Source organism: Microtus pennsylvanicus, chromosome 1 (genome assembly GCF_037038515.1).
Source record: "Microtus pennsylvanicus isolate mMicPen1 chromosome 1, mMicPen1.hap1, whole genome shotgun sequence".
Taxonomy (NCBI): domain Eukaryota; kingdom Metazoa; phylum Chordata; class Mammalia; order Rodentia; family Cricetidae; genus Microtus; species Microtus pennsylvanicus.
In genome coordinates this window covers 115,186,686-115,204,553 of record NC_134579.1, presented here as the reverse complement: position 1 = coordinate 115,204,553, position 17,868 = coordinate 115,186,686, and the positions used below count along the sequence as shown (strand labels likewise).

The following is a 17,868-nucleotide window of genomic DNA, read 5'->3' as shown; positions in this document are numbered from 1 at the left end:
TCCCCTCATCCTTAGACTTACCAGGGAGGTCTTTTTCCTTAATAGGGGCTAATTTTTTTCTGCGCGCGCCCAACCTCTCAGTATGTTCAGTTTCTGACATACTGTCCTGGACTTCTTCTAGGACGTTTCTTCCCTCTGCCACTATAGCCTTGCAGGCTTCATCCTCCAGACAGTGTTTAACCAACTTCCAAATGGCCTTTGTTCCTTGCCTTAAGTCTCCCTCAATTAGTTTTTTATCGAGGTCTTTACCTAGTTTGTTCCACGAGGCAAGAGTCAACGATCCAGAGCAAACATACCAGGGAGCCACTCGATCAATCTCTTTTATGAAGTTTTTCAGCGTCCGATGGGCAATTTTTATGTCTCTTTAACACCGACTCTAGTGCTGTGATAACGGACTGCGAGAAGCCCGCGGCTTACCTACGTCCGTCTTATAAGTGCAGCGAAAAGGAAAGTATCCGCGCACGCGGCTCTTTTATCTACAAGAGACTGAAGCGCACAGTAAGGTACTGCCGCTTATCTACGTCGGACTTACCGTACCTAACAGTTATAACGGTGGTCCCAAAACGATGATCAAAAGCGCTCTCAGAAGATCACTAAGGCCTCCACGCTACTCTTCAGGGCGATGAAAGGTCCAATCTGAAATCCAAAAAAGACATGCCTCTCTGAACGTACTCACCTGCAGTTCTGAATCCTCCTTGAGTCCAAGGGGTCTCCGGCGGTGCTGACGATGTTAAGATTCCCGGGATTTCGGCACCAGATGTCCCGCGCTACCGTCTCGCCAGCAAGAACAAGCACATTCAGGATCCTTCTGCAGAAAAGCTTTATGCATCTTGAGAGGGAGAGCATAAGCTTACAGAGCGAAGACCTCAAGAGTCGAAAACCCGGCCCTTATATAGCTTAACAGTCCTCGCCTCGGACGTGTCTAACTCTGACTGGCTGCAGCCTGTCAAACCCTATGACTCCACGGGAGAGGCAGAGAGCAAGGGATGGAAGGTTACTATGTGCATGCGCACTGGCTTGACAAGGTAAACTGTCATTTACCATGCACATGCGCACTGGCTTGATTACAGTGGTGGTGCTGATGGTCAGCGTCATCTTGCAATGGAGTATGTGGGAACGGCTCCCCACAGACGTGACAGTCTGTGGAGTGGCAGGGATACTCCTTAGCATCATGGCTAGCTGTCCCCTGCAGTGGTAAGGATGAAGTCGAAGAGCTCTGGACAGACTGGGTGATTGTCACCTGGCACTCAAGCATAGTAGGCCTCAGGGGTTGAAGGCATGTTTCAGTTGGTCAAGGGACTGGTAAGAAAGGAGACTGTGGCCTACTGCGTTGGAAAGTAGAGGAGGGGTGTGAGGTTCTTGTGGATAAAGCAGCATGGTTATTTAATGAGGCAGGGGCTGCTGTGGATGGGCCGTGAGGTGGTGACACGACCAGATAGGTTGAGGGTCTTGGAAGCCAGATGGGATGGGAGGAGTCTTCTCTCTGCTGGTAGGATCTGCAAGACATAGTGACAGAGCACGCTGTCACTTGTCACATGAGCTGGTAGAATCAAGAGGGGACATGGCTGGGAAGAGACAGCCAGAGCAGCGTACTCTGCAAACCTAGCCTCGTGTGCCCATCGTCCCTGGGAGTACAGAGTGTGGCCAGCTGAGCTTTGGTTCCAGGGAGGCTGATGGAGCCCTGAAGCTGGCACCCCACAGGGGAGAGTAGGAGTTAACAAAGGGGTTGACTCCCCTCCACGAAAAGTAACCAGGTAGAGGGATAGGTTTGAGGTTTGGCTGATCAGTTTATAGAGGTCAAGCATTAAAATCATCTTTTCTTGGTCTCTCTTTCTCATTTCCAACTTCAGGTAACAGTCACAAGATGTAAAATTAATCTTTTTATTTTGTTTTGTTTTTCGAGACAGGGCTTCTTTGTGTAACAGTTCTGGCTGTCCTGGAACTAGCTCTTTTGAGCAGGCTGGCCTCGAGCTCACAGAGACCCGCCTGCCTCTGCCTTCCAAATGCTGGGATTAAAGGCGTGTGCCACCACCACCCGGCTAAAATGAATCATTTTAAAGTATTTCTGTGGTGTGTGGTGCACAGAGCGCTGTACAGCTCACCACTAGCCAGTTCCCTGTCCATCCTGCCCCACCAGAACCACAGTCTGCTTGCATCTGTGTTCTAGGGGTCACATCACACGTGGCCTGTGGATCGGGTTGCCTGCACTCAGTGTAGCACGTTCACAGCTCATCCCCACAGTAGCACAGGCCCATGCTTCATGCCCTTTGCTAGCTGTGTTCTAAGTCTGTTCTTAATACAGTTGGGCTTTGGTTTTAAACCATGTGACTTTGCTAATCCCCGTGGTTCTAAAACAAACAAGAAATTAAAAAAAAAAATTCCAGGCTGGGAAGACGGTTCTGTCAGTAACGTGCTTTCTTTCTTTTTTTTTTTTTTAATATTTATTTATTTATTTTGTACGGAGTTAGCCAGAAGAGGGCGCCAGACCTCAATACAGATGGTTGTGGACCACCATGTGGTTGCTGGGAATTGAACTCAGGACCTTTGGAAGAGCAGGCAATGCTCTTAACCACTGAGCCATCTCTTCAGCCCCCAGTAACGTGCTTTCTGTCCGAGTCAGAGAACCCAAGTTCTGGACCAGAACCCAGGCTTTAACAGAAGACAGAAGATCCTGGTGTACCAGTGCTGAAGAGAGACAGGAGCCTTGGGGTTGCCAGCTGGTTAGTCTAGTGAGCTCATGCCACTTGGGCGGTGGTGGTGCACGCCTTTAATCCCAGCACTTGGCATAGGTAACCTGATCTACAGAGCTAGTTCCAGGACAGCCAGGACAATACAGAGAAACCCTGTCTTGAAAACAAACAAACAAACCAAAAGAATAAGACCCCTGAGTACCTTGTGGGGAGCTTGGGAACTCGTCTCCCTGAGGGGCCGCAGTCTCTCCTACTCCCTGCCCCTGGGTCACCCAGTCTGTTTCTCCTGTACTATCTCTCAAAGCAAACGCCACTCCTAAAAGGTAAATAGGGTTTTGTTTTTAAGTTTCATTTTTCTATTTCTGTGGTTTGCTGTTGCTAGGGCACACACAGAGCATGCTCAGTAAGTGATTTAACACATCACTGCCTTGGGACTCTGAGTTCCAGAGGGGCCCCCCAAAGGCTATCTGTCCTCAGGAAGTGGTGTGATAGTGTTCTCACCCAGTAGGCAAAGCAAGCTACTCCCAGAGGGTAACGTGCCTACCCAGGAGAGTGGGAGGATGGGGAAAGGGGCCAGGATCCCGTTCTTAATGTGTTTCCTGGTTCCTGAGAATGAGAGTGGTTCCTTCCTGGTCTCATGTCCTCTGGCTCCTCCCACCAGGTTGTCATCATCTGCCTGGTGATCCTGGACGCCCTCCTGGTACTTGCTGAGCTCCTTCTGGATCTCAAGATCATTGAGCCAGATGGGAAAGACTACGTGGTCAAGGTATGCACATGGCACAAGCACACGTGGTGCGGGTACATAGGTGGTACAGCAGGTATACACCAGCCCCCCCCCAGGTCATGCATATACACAGCTCAGGTCCACAGCAGCCAGGGCATATATAGGGTGCTGCTGATGGGGTCGTTATCTGTAGGCGGGAGGGTGTCGACTGAGCCACTGGCTGCTCAGTGCATGTGACACTCCCATCCTCCTCCGGCTCTTTCGTTTCCCTCGGGTACAGGCCTTACTGTGGTCCCCACTGTGGTCACTGTGAGCCTCAGTATGACCGCAGGAGTTGGAATATCCCTTTGCCTCCTGGCTGCCTTAGCAAGAACCTGGGAACTCTTCAGGTACCACTAGTCTTTATGGCTCCCGGGGAGTATATGACCCTGCCCGTCATCAGCGGTGGAGTAACAGGTACAGGAAGTCCAGCATCTGTCTAGCAGGTGCATCCATCCACCCACCCACCCATCCATCCACCCACCCACCCATCTACCCATCCATCCATCCATCCATCCATCCATCCATCCATCCATCCATAGATATACAGGGTTTCTCTGTGTAGCCCTGGTTATCCTCGAACTCACAGAGATCCTCCTGACTCTGTGTGTACCTTTTATTGGACGATGACATTGTCCCCTCCACAAAGACTTTTGTTTTGCCCATTGTACTGCCGTGACCGACCGATGTGGCTCTGAGCAAGTGCCTGCTCAGCCATAGAACATGTCCCTCTCATTTGGGTGGCTGGGCCAAAGGACACTGGAGAGCTGAGGTGGTTTTCTTCAAACCTGGGAAGCACTCATGACAGAGTTGTGGCCGCAGCCCATCTTTACTTTTTAGTTAAGATAGTTTCACTCTGGTCCAGGCAGGCCTTGGACTCTTGATCTTCCTGCCTCACCTTCCCAAGTCCTAGGTTGACAGTCAGGCCTGGCCAGGGATGCCTAGTCATCTTCCAAGGGTGGAAACCTTGTCTGCAGCACTGAGTCATCCCTGGTGACCAGGCAGGCGTGCTTGGGGTAGACGGTGTGGCCAGAGACGACCATGCGACAGTCAGTGCTCCTTGTCATTCTGTCCCCTCAGGTGTTCCACTACATGAGCTTTGCCATCCTGGTCTTCTTCATGCTGGAGATTTCTCTTAAAATCTTTGTCTTCCGCTTGGAGTTCTTCCACCATAAGTTTGAGATCCTGGATGCCATTGTGGTGGTGGTGTCGTTCGTCCTCGACCTCATCCTCCTGTTTAAGAAGCACCAGTTTGAAGCTCTTGGCCTGCTGATCCTGCTGCGGCTCTGGCGGGTGGCCCGGATCATCAATGGTGTGTCTCCTATGCTCCTAGACTGCATGGGGGTGGGGGTCTGGCCTCTGTGGTTGCTACCAAGGTGGCAATACAGTCACCAGATGCCCGCAATCTCATACCTGGTTTGTATCACGGTTGCGCCCTTTGGAATCTGGAGAAAAGTAGATGGTAATATTTGGCGCGAGCTGCAGAGCATGATTGCGCCAAAGTTGTCTCACACTCTGGTCAAGTTTTCATGGTTACCAGAAGGTAGTCATGGAAGCATGGGACCCTTGTCCCGGGCAGCACAGGAGGGCATCCTCCAGAAGGGAGGCAGGTGGATGAGCAGCGCTCCGTGCTGGTTGCCCAACCCCAGAGTCCCCTCATGGAGCTCCCCGTCTCCCTGAGTTACCACTCCGTTGCTGCCATGTGCTACCATCCCCTGGCTTCTAGAGAGAACACGAGGAAATCCTGCTCTGCCCACCTCCAGGCACAAACGCTGCCCCTGGTGCACATATCCGAGGAGTAGCCCTTCTGTGGGCCCTGGCTGGTCGATGTTAAAACTGTTCAGTCTTCCCAGGAAAGACAGTGTCCACTTTCCCAGCAGTTCTCCCGCAGAGGGCAGCGGGGTGGGGTGGGGGGTGTAGTCAGGGGATCTAGATAGTCAGCCAGCTTGGGAAGCCTGAGGTGAGGGAGTGACAGTGTGGCTGTGTTTCTGGTGGCTGTGTCCTCTGATGGGGCTATGACCTCAGGAGCCCTGGCCGGCACCTCCTGTCACACAGCCCTTTGGGTTCTGCAGAGCTGCAGGTAAAGTGGGCTGCTGCGACTTGAGATTGAAACGGTCACAGCTCAGGCAGCTTAGGTCTGGGGAGAAAAGAAAAAAGCAAACAAGGAACGTTCCTTTATGTCATGTGGAGACAAAGGTGACAGGCCGGTGACACATGGGGTTTAAATGGATTTATCAAAAAGACGGAGGTAAAAGGTTTATTAAATACACCATAGTGCAGCCACGGTGAGTGGGCTCCAGAGGGGCTCACTTGGCTGAGCGGAGGTGGAAGCCTCACTTGGCAGCTGGGCAGGTGACCTTGTGGCATTCATGGCCCTTATCTGGGTTTGTATCTGAGGGCAGCACTGGTGTTTCTTGAGACTGGCCTTGAGTCACTGGGGCTGTGTAAGGTATCCCAAGTTAGCAGGTATGTGCCAACCAGTCTGGGCCATGCTCCAACACAGGGGTCCCTGCTTTACTTTGGTCTTTTTGTCTCCATACTCTGAACTCTGGCCAGGGAGGACAAACAGCTTTCAGTTACTCCTGGGGATGCTTGTCCTTGGGGAACGAGGAGCACAGGGGCCTGCAGAGACTGTGCCCATGGGGACCACAGGGAAATACTGCCCAGCTGTATACTCTCAGGCTCAGAAATGACAATCTTGCCCGCCTCACTGAGGCTGCCAGTGACAGTTGTCTTGTTCATCTGTCTCTACACATCCCAAGTATATACATGAATTAGAATACAAGTACTGGGGCTGACAAGAGGACTCAGTGGGTAAAGACACTTGCTGCTAAGCTTGACGACCTGAGTTTAAGCCCCAGGGCCCACAGGATGAAAGAAGAGAACTGACTCCCACAAGTTGTCCTCTGACGTCCACATGATCTCCCCTCCACACACACAGCATGATATTAAAGCAAGCTGTTGCACCACAACCCTCCCCTCCCTTGCAGGCATCATCATCTCAGTGAAGACACGCTCAGAACGGCAGATCTTAAGGTTAAAGCAGATAAACATTCAACTGGCCACCAAGATCCAGCACCTGGAATTCAGCTGCTCTGAGAAGGTGAGACTTAGGGGACCGGTTCCACGGCTGTCCCCTCCAGCCCACTACTGCCCACGCATCTATAGCCTACAGCTCTGCCTGTTGCTCCCTCTTCCTGGTCTTTCTGGCTTAAGCACGGGCTCCTGGAGCCGGGCCCAGTCCCTCCTCTGGGCATCTTGTTCCTGTCATCACTGCTTAGGGCTCTTCCTGGGAACGGCTCCCCTCAGCAGCCGGAATGCCACAGACTGTGGCTCTTAGCTGTCTGTAGCCCCAGGCCTGCAGGAATGTGGCTCAGAACTCATTGCCCAGTGTCTGTCTGCTTTCACCATAGGAACAAGAAATTGAGAGACTCAACAAGCTGTTGAGACAGAATGGACTTCTTGGGGATGGGAACTAGCCTTCCAGAAGCTCTACCCTAGAGAAGCTGGGTGGTGGCCAGAGAGCAACTGTGTGCTGCCAAGTCCAGTTCTCATCTTTGCCTTGGCTTGCGCTCCCTGGATGCTGGGGACACATCTTTGTCAGCTCTGCTGCCTCTTCGGTGTGACCCAGAGCCACCTGTCCACGCCCTCCTCCTGCAGCAAAGGAATCATAACCACCTGTTCTCAGCTGAACTCTGCTGTTGCTTGAAAATGGACAAGGAAGCTGGGCTTGTAAAACTAAACGCCATCGCTCCTCTGTGTGTAGGGGACCAGCACATCCTGAGGACAGAAGCTGGCACCTTGCACCAGCCCATTCTAGAAGACCTTTCTTATCTCCTGCTGCACCCCTGGGGGAGCCATCCTGGTGCCCAGCCTCTCCTGGGCAGCACCCAGCTGTACCATCAGCTTCAAACTGGCTCTCTCACCACATCTCTCTCAATTACTGTGCAATTAATGTATAAAATAAGCGCTCTCTTTCCCCTGGGCCCGCCTACCACATTCTCTCCTTGGTGGCAGCCCAACCAGCCCACCAGTTATAGAGCTAGCTCACTGCAGGGGGCCCCCCAGACTGCCCTGTAATTAGCATCATATTGGGGTACAATGCCCTTGTGGGCACACATTTTTACACAGCCTCTTGCTCGTTTGTACTTCTCAGAATGCTGATGGGCATTTTGAAGACAGATCCTGACACTGTGGAGGCCTGTGACCTGTGTGTGCAGGGTGTTGGTACCCTGACCTGACCCCCTCGCCCAGCAGAGTTTAAGGTTCCTGGGAGGAAAAGGAGGTGGAGGGGGCAGAGTGCTGGTTTAAGGGTAATGAGCAACTGGGTTGGTGTCCGCCAGAGCCTTGGGCCTGGGTGCCCACTGCTGCAGAGGAAGACCGTCAGGGTGGGTACTCACTCCTGTGGGTCCACTTGTATCACACAAAGGGGAAGAAGAAGCTGAAGGGCAGCCTGGCGTTGATGGTAGGCGGGGCTCGGAAGCCTGCCTCTGCAGGGGCTGACACGTCCACAAATGTCACTGTAGTGTAAATGACAATCGTCCTCTCAGGCCCTGGGAGGGGCTGGAATGTAAAGACAGAACAGGCTCGCTCATCATCTTCCTCACTCAGCCACTGGCACTGTCAGCTTGAGGCCGGCAGGTATGTGGAGTCAGCCAGGCACAGCGCAGCCGAGTGCACAGCGCTCCAGGCTGATCCAGCAATCGCAACCATGGCTCAGTGTTCATAAGAATTGTGACCACACAAAAACCCATCAGTGAGATTTCCCTTCTAAGTACAAGTTAAAGAATGATTTTGAAATTGTTCTAGGAGTCAAAATTACAGTCAGCCATGCTCGCACTTGCCCGTTAACGCTCAGGAGGCTGACGCCAAGAGTCACAAGTTTGAGACCAGCCTGGGTTTGAGACAGATCCTATGTCAAAATACCAAATCCCACCAGGCACAGCAGCACTAGCTAGCTTCCTGTCCCTGAACATGGGAGCTATGACAAGAACATGGGAGCTTTAAAAAAAAAATTGAAATCCAAAAAGATATAATCTCTCATACCAAGTAATAAACTTTTCCTGTCACACTTGCTGTCTGTAACCTTGCCTTCTGTCTTCACCTGCTCCTTTTATTTTGTTGTGGTTTATTTCTTTCGGTGCAAGGCCGGGGGTTGACCCAGGCTAATCCCAGGCCTACCATTGGGCCACGCTCCAGCCCATGGAGCCCATTGCAGAAGGCCTACCTCTGGAATGGAGATGAGCTGGGCAGTGACGTTTACTATCCTGGCTTGGGGGTTCAGCAGAGACCCATACTTAGTCCATTTCACTTCTATACCCAAAGCCACAGGGAGCTGGCAAGGGCCCTGAAAGAGAAAACTAGATTATAACAGAAGATCACACAGCCACAGATCAAACTCAATCTGCAGTTGGGCACTTTGAGTATCACAGAGTCTTTGAAACACAAGGGTGAGCGCACTATGCGAGCTCAGGCACACAGCTTTGCAGAGCCCTGAGCCGTCCCAGCACCCTCCGCTCCCTCCACTCTACCACCAGAGAGAAGCAGGGCCAGCCCCTCCTGTTTCCAAAGAAGGTCTAGTCACTGTGGAGTGGTGGGACCTTCGGGGCCTCTACCAGCCCACATCCACCTCAGAGGAGCGTCTGGAAGCTGGCCAGAGGGAGAGCAGAGAAGAGACTATGACTGAATGTAACAGAGAGAAGGTGAATTTGATTGTAGCTCATGTTGCATGCTTTTATCTAACTTCATCAACTAGCAGTGAAGGTACAACTTGGGGCTGGAGAGAGGGCTCTGCGGTTGAGAGCACCAGCCGCTCTGGGTTCAGTCTCCAGCACCCACACAGAAGCTTACGACCACCTGTAACTCCAGTTCTAGAGGACCCAACACCCTCTTCTAGCCTCCGCAGACTCTAGGCACCCATATGGTGCACATACATACAAACACTCATAAAAAAAGTCGCTGGGCATGGTGGTGCACGTCTTTACTCCCAGCCCTCAGGAAGCAGAGGCAGACACATCTCTGTGAATTCGAGGCCAGCCTGGTCTACAGAGTTGAATTCTAGGACAGCCAGGGATTGTACACAGAGATACCCATCTTGAACCTTCCCCAGCACCACCACCCCCCATTCATAAAAACAAGACAAAACAGCACGGGGCAGAGTCAGTGTCTGTACATTATCAAAGGTACAGGGTAGGTGTGGTGGTTGAATTCAAGGCCACCCTGGCCTACACAGTTCCAGTGAGTTCCAGGACAACCAGGACTGTATAGAGAGATCCTGTCTCAAACAAACAAAACAAAGGGAACCACTTCATCTGCATTGAGGGGGCCAGCATGGGGTTATCTGAGCTAAGGCTGGAACCTGGCTCTGTCCTAGGACCTTTGCTTGGACAGTCCTGAGATAAATGGGCATCGGGCCCTCCAGACCATCCTTTTGCTAACTGTAGAACCGCAGAAGCTGCACAGTGGGGAGATGGGGAGCCCACTCTCCTATGGTTCTGCCACATATGTTTGACTTTCCACATATATTTTCTCTAAATTCTGTCCTGGCATAGAAAGCTAGCAAACTGCTAAACTGGAGTTAAACTGCCAAAAGCAGTAACGGGATTCCTTAGCTTGCAAGAGCCTTTAGAAACCTTAGCACTGGACCAGCTTGCCAATCTCCCGTTGCTAGAAGCTGCAGGTGCAGTGGGTATGAAGAGCAGATGCCCTGGGCCTGCTCCCCAGCACTAATGACTGCTGTCTTTACCCAGTGCCAGAGAGCCGAGAGCCATACCCCAGGTTCACTGGTGGCTGGCACAGGGGTGAGGCGGTCCTCGGCGTGGGATCTGGTGAGATTCTTCTCCCCACTGTGCCATCCCTTATAAATATACAAAGCAGATAATGAGAGGCCTGAAGCAGCTGTGACAAGAAACAGCTGAGCAATTAGGGGAGAATGGAATGCACACCTCCACTGAGGACAGCCCACACTTTGCCACTAAGACAAAAGGAGGAGGTGGGCGGAGGAGTCACATGTGACCAGGAAGCTATTTGTAGGATGTCAGCTCCCATTAAACTCTTTGGGGAACTTTGGAACTGAAAGAGCTCATGTGTGGGTGCTGCCATTTCAGCCCAGAGGGCATGGAATGGAAATGGCAGAGACAGGAGGTCACATCCCATGTCCCCCATGTCACCAGATGTCTTAGGAAGACTTACTGCATCACTGTTATCCAAGTTGACCATCCTGGATTTTGGAATATTTGCATAGCCATGATGACTGAGAAATTCATGAGGCTAGACAGGTGGTTCATGTCCACCTCACTCAGCCAGTCTAGAGTTAATGGTATCTCACTGGGCCCAAGTTTTGACCGTAATCATCAGGCATTGGTGGTGACATGTTGGCACTAAGAAAGTTTCAGGTTTGGATGTCACATTTTTTTGGTGAGGGGATTTCTCAACTGCAGTGACTGTGGTGGTCACTCGTGCTTCTAGTTTATGGAGTAACCACTGTGTCCTGACAACAGCCAAACAAACTTAACCCTCTGAACAGCCCTGTGAGGTCAGTGATGTTTCTGAAGGGCTTCAGTAGCCCTAGCATGGCAAACATGGCTCTGGCAGGCCTTGCCCTCCCCCGGAAATTCCCTCTGTCTTGCTGAACTGTTAGATCACATTCGTAAAGCTAGCCACCAGGGGCTATTCCCTTACTTGGCCACTTCCTCCTTCTGAGACTGACTACCAAGGTCCAGCTATCAACGTATTGAAGTCCAGCAGTCAGAAGCCCCTTCTGACTGCCCTAGTTAACATGCCCAATTAAAACAAACCAACTCATCCTAACAACGGGGTTTCCTTTCTTCCCTTTATAAACTGCTGTTTGCCCATGAACAATGTCTGTCTCCTCTCTCTAAAGAAGTAGGCCTTTATCTCTCCAAAGCAAATATTCCTTTCCCCCTCCCTTGTTCCTTTTCCCTTCTCCATCTAGCTCCTGTTTTTGTGTCATTCCCTGCCCTTTGACCCTCTGGGGCAGATAAACCTCCTCTGTACTGAGAACCTGGTCTTGGGGTGTCCTGTGCCGACTCTGCTCCTTTCAGTTCTCGGGTCACAGGGAAGCAAGCAGAGCTGGAAACTACTGACTGACAAAGACATTGTGAGGAAGGGCAGAGCTGGAAACTACTGACTGACAAAGGTATTGTGAGGAAGGGCAGAGCTGGAAAGCCTAGCTTAGTGCAGCCACCCCACTGCCTCCCCTGTGCCTCCCTCCCCACCTGTGACCCACCTGGCAGAGAAAGACACGCTAGCAGGTGGCCAGCAGCCTCTCGCTCTTTACCTTCATGTTGGAGGAGTGGGTGACATAACGCACAGGCACCCAGTCCTGCACATCCTGGGCCCGGGAATTCCCAAATGCAGCCACATAGTCAGGGAAGGCCTGGCCTCTCAGTAGATCCTGAATCTTCTGTGCCAGCAGCTCACAGGGGATGGTGCCTGTCAATCTTTGGGAAGGAAAGAGAAGCCAACTCAGGGGGGCACTGACAAGCTCCAGAACATGTTAAACTATATACTTCCATCCTTTCTTCCTCTCCAAAAATGCGATCATCTAACCCCTGGGGCGGTCCTGACTTTGGGGCATCCTGGTCATGGAGATGACCCCAACAGTTTCCCAGCCTGTATTCCACCATCTCTCTCTCTGTACCATGTGCATGGCAAGGACAGTGCCTTCCCATATCCTGTCCTCCTGAAGGGCATGTGAGTTCCACAGGAGGGAACCAGGGTTTATCCTGGGCTGCTGCCTCCTGGCATCCTGTGGGAAGTGTTCAGTGGGACCCTCAGAAGAAATGCTGGTCTGAGATCAGAGCTAGCAATCAAACTCTTGACAGAGCCACGCCAAGGATGTGGGGAGGGCATGGGTAGAGAGGAAATGAAGGGGACAAAGGCACGTGTTTGTACAGAGTGGGAATTAAGTGACAAATTCACAGAACCAAAGATCTAGAAATGCCACTCCAGCACTGAGGAGGGTGTGGCAGGAGGACCAGGAGTTTGAGACAAGCCTGAGCTATGCAGGGAGACCTTATCTCCCACGTCACATTCCAGTTTTTGTTCAGTGGTTCTCTTATGCTGTAAAATTAAAAATCCAGAAATAGGAAGGACTTTCAAGGGAAATGTTTTCTGCTCAGAACTCAAAAGCTATTTAACCTTAACCACGAAGCACACAAAGCTCTGCCATCCGTCCTCTGCTGTGTTTGGAACGGAAAGGCTACAGCGGTTTTGTTGGTGACCTGGTTAAAACAGGAGAAGGGAGGATGCTTTCTCTGCCGCAGTTACTCTCACCTGAGTTGACAGCCAGATTGTACATTGTAGCCAAACAACACGGGGTCCCGGAGCCCCTCGCTGGCAAGGCAGTCCTGCTTGCCTGTGCTATGAAGAATGGTAAACTGTTCTTGTCTGTTTGTTGTCTGAATAATCCCAGACATTCACAGGTTGTTAAGGGACAGGTAACGGTTCCAGAGCAGCCTGACTGTCCAGGAAGAAAGTGGCATCACTATATGACATGAGACACGAGCGAGGTGCCATCCATTCCCTTCTCTGGGCCTCTGGTTGTTCCCAGAATGGGGCAAAAAGACACCAGGAAATCTTTCTACTGGCTCACCTTCAGAATTAATTCCAACCAAGTGTGGTGGCTGGGCCTATAATAAAGACACTAAAAAGGCTAAGGAGGGCTGCACATTTGAGGATTCCTGAACTAGAATGAGCTCAAGACTAGCCAGCTCAACTTGCCAAAGCCTTGTTTCAAAATGAAGAATAAGGAAAGGGCTGAGGTACACACAGCTCAGCGGCAGGGTGCTCTCCTGGTATGCACAAGTCCCAAAGGAGAATCTGAGTTTGAGGCCAGCCTGGTCTACATGGCGAGCTTCAGGACACAGAGAGATCCTGTCTCAACAAAACAAAAACAAAAGTGAAGGAATGAATGATTCCAACCCTTCTGCCTCCAGGTGTCCTTGGTTTTTTGTTTTGTTGTTTTTTTTTGTTTGTTGCTTTGTTTTGTTTTTTCAAGATAGGATTTCTCTAGTAGTTCTGGCTTTGTAGACTCACAGAGACCCGCCTGCCTCCGTCTCCAGAGTGTACCACAACACCCAGTTTAGGTGCCCTTTTAACTTCAGTGTTCTCTTCCCCTAAAGTACCAGTCTCTACTCCACCCAGCCCCACCACATTTCACCGGCTCAGAGGAAGCCCTGGCGAGTCAGGTGTCTCCTTCCTACAAGCTGCCTACAGCATCCCTGGCAGCAAATGGAAGCACAGCCCATCCATGCAGACAGGGAAGGTGACCTTCTCCACAGATCCAAAAAAAGGATACCCCTTCTGAGGCTGAAAGCCAGCGGCCAGCGGGAGTCCCACCCTGTAACCAGGGTTGCCGCTGCGAGGAACAGGCTTGGTGTCGTGCTGAAAAGCAAGGTGACATCCTGTGCAGCACTGCTGAGGCACAGCGGGGGCAACACAGTGCTCCTTACAACATCTGGAGTATAAATGGATCCCCAAGAGTGGGAGGACAGCGCTCTGTGAGCCCGCGAGGCACGGGACAGCACCCGGCTTCCAGGCAAACCACTGCAAGTGCAGGCTGGGGAGCCGGGTCATGCTTCTAGAAAATACCTCACCCAGAAGTCAGGCTTTCCTTCAACTTGGCAGCCAAATAATTGAACAGAACACTCAAACCTACCTGAATAAAGTGGATCTCAAACTTCTGCTGCAGGAGAGTCACTGTGCTGCTGAATGTCCCCAATACGAGGGAGAGGCCCGCTTCCCATATCTGGCCTGTGGCTGTGTACAGCAGGCTATACTTCACCTAGAACAGAATGGGGCTCATCAATTTCCACCCACCACTGCTCAGCAGCCATGTTACTACCTCTGATGAAGCAGTCCCAAAAAAGCCACAACCCCCAACTCTGCTGTCCAATCACATCAGTGATGTCCCCTTAGTGTCCCAGTGGACAGAGCCCCCTCAGTCTCTCTGTAACCAATTTTTTATCTTTCAGAGCAGCTGACTCAAGATTTGAACAGACTATTTCTGCAGCAGAGAAGATCTAATCAATAAGTGGTGGTGACAATAAATTGTGGGGGGGCAGAGGGTAGTGGCACACACCTTTAATCCCAGGACTCAGAAGGCAGAGGTGGGTGGATCTCTGTGAGTTTGAGGCCAGCATGGTCTACAGAGCAAGTTCCAGGACAGGCTCCAAAGCTATAGAGAAACCCTATCTCAAAAAACAAACAAACAAAAAAAATTGTGTGTGTGGTACACACGTGTACATGTGTGTATGTATCCATGCACACACACATAGAGGGCAGAGCATGACATGTCTTCCTCTGTAACTCTCTGCCTTATTGCCTTGAGACATAGTCTCTTATTGAACCACAAGCTCTCAATTTCAGCCAGGCTTCCTGGACAGTGCACTCTTGGGCTCTGCCTGTCTGTCCTCCAAAGCTGGGGTTACAGCCAGGTATAGTAGCCATGCTTGGCTTTTTACATGGGTGCTAGGGCTTCCAACTGAGGTCCTTATGCATGTGAAACAAATATTCTTATCCCCATCTCCTCAGCCTGACAAGAAAACTTTGTTGTATCCTTGCAAGGAGCTGGATTTACGGAGACATGGAGAGACGTGTCCTTTGATAAGACCACAGAGCAGCAGAAGCAGCTGGAGGTCAGACCAAGAAGCGCCATCAGGGTGTGGGCCAGAGTTTCCCCTGGAGGCCAACAGGCTGGAATCAGGCATCAGAGCAGAACTGCAGAGTCACACTGGGCACCCACCTCGAGAACAACATTGCTGCAGAGTCTGTCTTGCCCAGTGCTGACCAGAGAAGGCCGCAGGATGCCATGGCCTTCTAACTGGGTCAGTGTGTGATTGAGAGACTGATACAGAACAGACTGGATCTTGATGGAGACCTGGGAGGGAAGATAGCCTTGGTTATGAGGCTACTACAGGCTATATATAACACAAGTGACTCTGTTACAACAACCAAAGCCTAAAATGAACCTTTAGTGACAATAATGCAAAGTAGAGGACATGCACACTGCCATGCCCTGTGCATGCTGCAGATATTTCCATGTAAACACACATATATACACGGTCAGAGAAAATTTGGAGCAATGTTCTAAGATCCTATTCATCACAGAGATGGAAATAGCCTAAGAGTCCATTTCCACAAGGAACGCTATTCACCCATAAAAAATCAAATCCCAAAACATGCCACCACATGGGTGAGTCTTGAAAACATCAAGTGAGAGAACCCAGAGACCAAAGGTCACACAAACTGCAGACTCCACTAAACATGGAATGTCTGCACAGGCTAATCCACAGAAACCAAAGTGGTTGTCATAGACCAGAGCAAACAGAGGAGACTGCTGAGCGACACCTAAGGGACAGGGATTCTTCGGTGTGATGAAAACATCCTGGGGTTAGACTGCAGTACTAAATGCCACAGAATTGGTCAGAACCCCAGTTTCAGCAGCCCCTTGCCTCAGGAGATGGACCTCACAGGCACCTCACACAGTTGCTGGCGAGGTAGGCAGCAAGGTTTGAGGAAAGACAGAGCCAGACAAACTTTTTACGGGACATTTGTCACTGTGACCAACACCAGAAGAGTGACGAAGTGACAAGCAATCTCCTGAAGACAGCCCAGCTGCTTCTGACAGGATGCTCCACTTCAGTTCTTGGAGGCCTGTCTGGGAAGGTGCCGGAACACTTGCTCTTACACTGTCTTCAGTTAACGCAAAGATATTTCTAACTTAAACTGGCAAGTGCCGGAGCTGTCACTTTAGAAATAAAGATGCAGTCTTTACACGCCTGCTCCCATGACCAAGACAACCTTCCAGGTCAGATCACTCGCTCCCATGCAGACAAGTGTGGGGACATGGGTGACAGAAAAAGAAAAAGGCAATCTCCACAACTGTCTGCCTACCAAGCCGCCCCAGCAGCTTGAGTCTGTGACTTACTGACGCCATGGTGACTGGGCCAGCTCAGTTTGGGACGGTAGAATCAAAGCACTTTCTAGAGGCTGGAAGGACATCACAGAAAGGCCTGACATAGCTTTTCTTTTCTTTGTTTTGATTGAGAACAGGATCTCACTGTGTGGCCCTGACTGGCCTGGAACTCACAGAGATCTGCCTGTCTCTGTCTTCCAATTACTGGGAGTAAAGCCATTTACTTCTATGATGATACACATAAATCTTTAAAAAAGTGGATGACTTGTGGAATGTAATACTCATGGGCTGACCCCTGGACAAAAACATCTGCACACACATGTACACACACGTGCACATCCCCACCCCCAGAGAGACAAAGAATGAGAGAGAGAAAGAGAGACAGAGATAGAGAGTGAAATGCTTTTACCTGTGTCGTTGAATTAGGCACCTGCACAAAAGCAAACCACAATAAACTTAGTTAGGCACAAGAAACAGGTGCATTTCTACAGCCATTTCAGGCCTCAGCTAAAGGCCACTGTCATCCACTAGAGTTATCACTAAGACAGCAATCTCTCCACTTAGGCTGGTCCTCTCTGCTCCTATCTATGTGCCAGTCACCGTATTTCCTTCTACAACCTGTCCTTCCCATGAGAAACACCATTCCAGAGGCCTGCCTTCTCGGTGTCACTACTCCATACCACCTCACGGCCCTGCTGCTTCTGACAGCCCACGTTTTTTGGTGCCCACAGAACTGTTAACACCACAGGCACTAAACACCAGACTTCCAAAGCTGTTTGCAGTCACTCAAAACTTGGCCTTGGTCGGCTGTTTTCAAGGTTGAATGAAGGGAATTTTAAAACTGAATAAAAACAAGATACAACCCAAGTACATACAAGCTTCATAAAGATCACTTCAGCAGGGGCTGGAGAGATGGTTCACAGGGGAGAGCACTGGCTGCTCTTCCAGAGGTCCTGAGTTCAATTCCCAGCAACCACAGGGTGGCTCACAACCATCTATGATGGGATCCAGTGCCCTTTTATGGTGTGCAGATGTACATGTAGACACATATACATAAAATACATACATAAATCTTTTTTTAAAGATCACTTCAGCAGCCACTGTCGGCACAGTACTAGAGAACACAAGTGCCCACCCATGTCAGGCACATGCTGAGATCACTCTGCATCTTTGAGGGTGTGAAGACCAAAACACAGACAGAGCTGTGCACCAGCTGATCCTTACCCTCAGGATGGCAGGGCTGCTGTAATGAGCCATGCTGAGGGCTTCCACTTGTTCACACTCTTCTATGTCCACCCTTCTGCTGCATTCGAAGGCCTGGCTCACCAGGAATGCTGGAGAAGGTGACATGCCGGGGTGGGGTGGGAGAGGGGGAATACAGACATGTTTAGCTAACAAATGGGAACAAAAACTGTATAAAAGGCAAAATAATCTACAACACAAATGCAGCATGTTTAAAATGGGGTTTAACAACT

At 50.7% G+C, this 17,868-nt stretch overlaps 2 protein-coding genes across 4 annotated transcripts in view; one reads left to right on the top strand and one right to left on the bottom strand.

Moving 5' to 3' along the window:
• Hvcn1 (hydrogen voltage gated channel 1) overlaps window positions 1-8,524 on the top strand; it is a 31,816-nt gene extending 23,292 nt beyond the window's left edge. Inside the window, exons 5-8 of one of the 2 annotated variants that reach the window (XM_075980037.1) lie at window positions 3,352-3,456; window positions 4,534-4,765; window positions 6,444-6,556; window positions 6,867-8,524. In XM_075980037.1, coding sequence (XP_075836152.1) covers window positions 3,352-3,456; window positions 4,534-4,765; window positions 6,444-6,556; window positions 6,867-6,932 — 516 coding nt within the window. In that variant the 3' untranslated portion in view covers window positions 6,933-8,524. Of the gene's footprint in view, window positions 1-3,351; window positions 3,457-4,533; window positions 5,134-6,443; window positions 6,557-6,866 lie in introns of those variants that run through there. The other variant, XM_075980026.1, reaches the window with a different exon arrangement.
• The window catches only part of Tctn1 (tectonic family member 1), a 28,243-nt gene continuing 18,247 nt past the window's right edge, over window positions 7,873-17,868 (bottom strand). Inside the window, exons 6-14 of one of the 2 annotated variants that reach the window (XM_075980003.1) lie at window positions 17,618-17,727; window positions 16,803-16,823; window positions 15,221-15,355; window positions 14,135-14,260; window positions 13,775-13,860; window positions 12,751-12,891; window positions 11,753-11,915; window positions 8,681-8,800; window positions 7,873-8,016 (exon numbers count right to left, since the gene is read on the bottom strand). In XM_075980003.1, the coding sequence (XP_075836118.1) occupies window positions 7,873-8,016; window positions 8,681-8,800; window positions 11,753-11,915; window positions 12,751-12,891; window positions 13,775-13,860; window positions 14,135-14,260; window positions 15,221-15,355; window positions 16,803-16,823; window positions 17,618-17,727 (1,046 nt within the window). The remainder of the gene's footprint in view (window positions 8,017-8,680; window positions 8,801-11,752; window positions 11,916-12,750; window positions 12,892-13,774; window positions 13,861-14,134; window positions 14,261-15,220; window positions 15,356-16,802; window positions 16,824-17,617; window positions 17,728-17,868) is intronic. The other variant, XM_075980013.1, reaches the window with a different exon arrangement.